General features: G+C 45.1%; 2 protein-coding genes across 2 annotated transcripts in view; one reads left to right on the plus strand and one right to left on the minus strand.

Annotated features, from left to right (window-relative positions):
• ZNF146 (zinc finger protein 146) overlaps positions 1–1,759 on the minus strand; it is a 66,115-nt gene that overhangs the window by 34,955 nt on the left and 29,401 nt on the right. The window lies entirely within an intron of this gene.
• ZNF565 (zinc finger protein 565) overlaps positions 1–1,759 on the plus strand; it is a 31,508-nt gene that overhangs the window by 7,680 nt on the left and 22,069 nt on the right. Inside the window, exon 2 of the mRNA XM_017506645.2 lies at positions 305–378. Coding sequence (XP_017362134.1) covers positions 370–378 — 9 coding nt within the window. The 5' untranslated portion in view covers positions 305–369. The remainder of the gene's footprint in view (positions 1–304; positions 379–1,759) is intronic.

The following is a 1,759-nucleotide window of genomic DNA, read 5'->3' on the forward strand; positions in this document are numbered from 1 at the left end:
TTTTTATTAGAGACAGCGTTTCACCATGTTAGCCAGGCTGGTCTCGAACTCATGATCTCATGATTCATGATCCACCTGCCTTAGCCTCCCAAAGTACTGAGATTAGAGGCGTGAGTCACCGCACCCAGCCAACTTAGTAGTTCTTAATGTTAGTTCTTGTGTGGAAGGACATGGAGAGGGTGAGAGAAGCAGTTTTGAGACATTGGAAGTACAGTTAGTTCTTTTAAGCTCCTCTATTTGGGAGTGCTGAGGCAAGCTGGGTTTATCAGAGGTTACTCCATCTCCCCCCATTCTGCTTTTACAGGACTCTGTACTTGTCCAAGAGAAGAATCCAGAGAAATCAGAGCAGGTCAAATAGTTATAAAAGCCATGGCTCAGGTATGTTGAAATTTCTTCTATCCTTAGAATAATCTGTCTTCCCCCCAGATTATATAAACATTTGTGCTCTTTTTCCTGAAACTTCCCTGTATCCTTCTCACAGTTCATCCATTCCAGGAGATGAGTGATGGTGCCCACGTCCCTTGGTGGCCCTCTCCTCTCCAGCATTGTCCACGTGTCTGTAGTGCCCTTAGCAGAGCATAGGCTGGGCGTGGTGGCTCACGCCTGTAATCCCAGCACTTTGGGATGCTGAGGCAGGCGAATCGCTTGAGGCCTGGAGTTCGAGATCAGCCTGGCCGACATGGTGAAACCCCATCTCTACTAAATATATAAAAAATTAGCCGGGCATGGTGGTGCATGCCTATAGTCCCAGCTACTTGGGAGGCTGAGACAGGAGAATCGCTTGAACCCAGGAGACGGAGGTTGTAGTTATCCAAGATTGCCCCACTGCACTCCACTCTGGGCAGCAGAGTGAGACTCTGTCTCAAATAAGTAAATAAATAAATAAATGCTCTTAGCAGAGCACCAGTACAGTAGAAGTACCTTCTCTTGAGAGAAATATGAGAGTCTCCCATATCATAACTATGGTTGAATGGGGCCAAAGATGAAATAAAATAGTTTCATCTTTTCCATTGTCTTGGGTGGTTTCTTTCTTCTATGTTTTTGTTTCATTTTGTTTTTTCAGAAAGAGTCTCGCTTGTCACCCAGACTAGAGCACAGTGTCACAATTATGGCTCAATGCAGCCTCCACCTCCGGGTTGAAGCAATCCTCCTGCCTCAGCCTCCCAAGTAGCTAGGACCACAGCCACATGCCACCACTCCCAGCTAATGTCTCCCTATCTTCTGGGCTCAAGGAATCCTCTAACCTCAGCCTCCTAGTACTGGAATTATAGACATGAGCCACCGAATTTGGCCTCTTCACTCTATTTTTAAATGTCACTCCCTCTTTAAAAAAATCACAAAACATTTAAAACTGTCAAAATATCTATCTATACATAGATAGATTAGATAGATAGATAGATAGATAGATAGATAGATATAATGGGCTGGACACAGTGGTGGCAGGTGCCTATAATCCCAGCTACTCAAGAGGCTGAGGTAGCAGAATTGCTTGAACCCGGAAGGCCGAGGTTGTAATGAGCAGATATCATGCCACTGCACTCCAGCCTGGGCGACAGGGCAACACTGTGTCTCAAAAAATATATGTGTGTAGATAGATAGATAGATGTATAAACATATCTATAATATATATTTGGCATAAAGAATAATGAAATGAGGCCAGGCGCGGTGGCTCAAGCCTGTAATCCTAGCACTTTGGGAGGCCGAGGCGGGTGGATCATGAGGTCAAGAGATCGAGACCATCCTGGTCAACATGGTGAAA

The sequence above is a fragment of the Cebus imitator genome, unplaced genomic scaffold (assembly GCF_001604975.1).
Source record: "Cebus imitator isolate Cc_AM_T3 unplaced genomic scaffold, Cebus_imitator-1.0 Scaffold356, whole genome shotgun sequence".
In the NCBI taxonomy this organism is placed as follows: Eukaryota; Metazoa; Chordata; class Mammalia; order Primates; family Cebidae; genus Cebus; species Cebus imitator.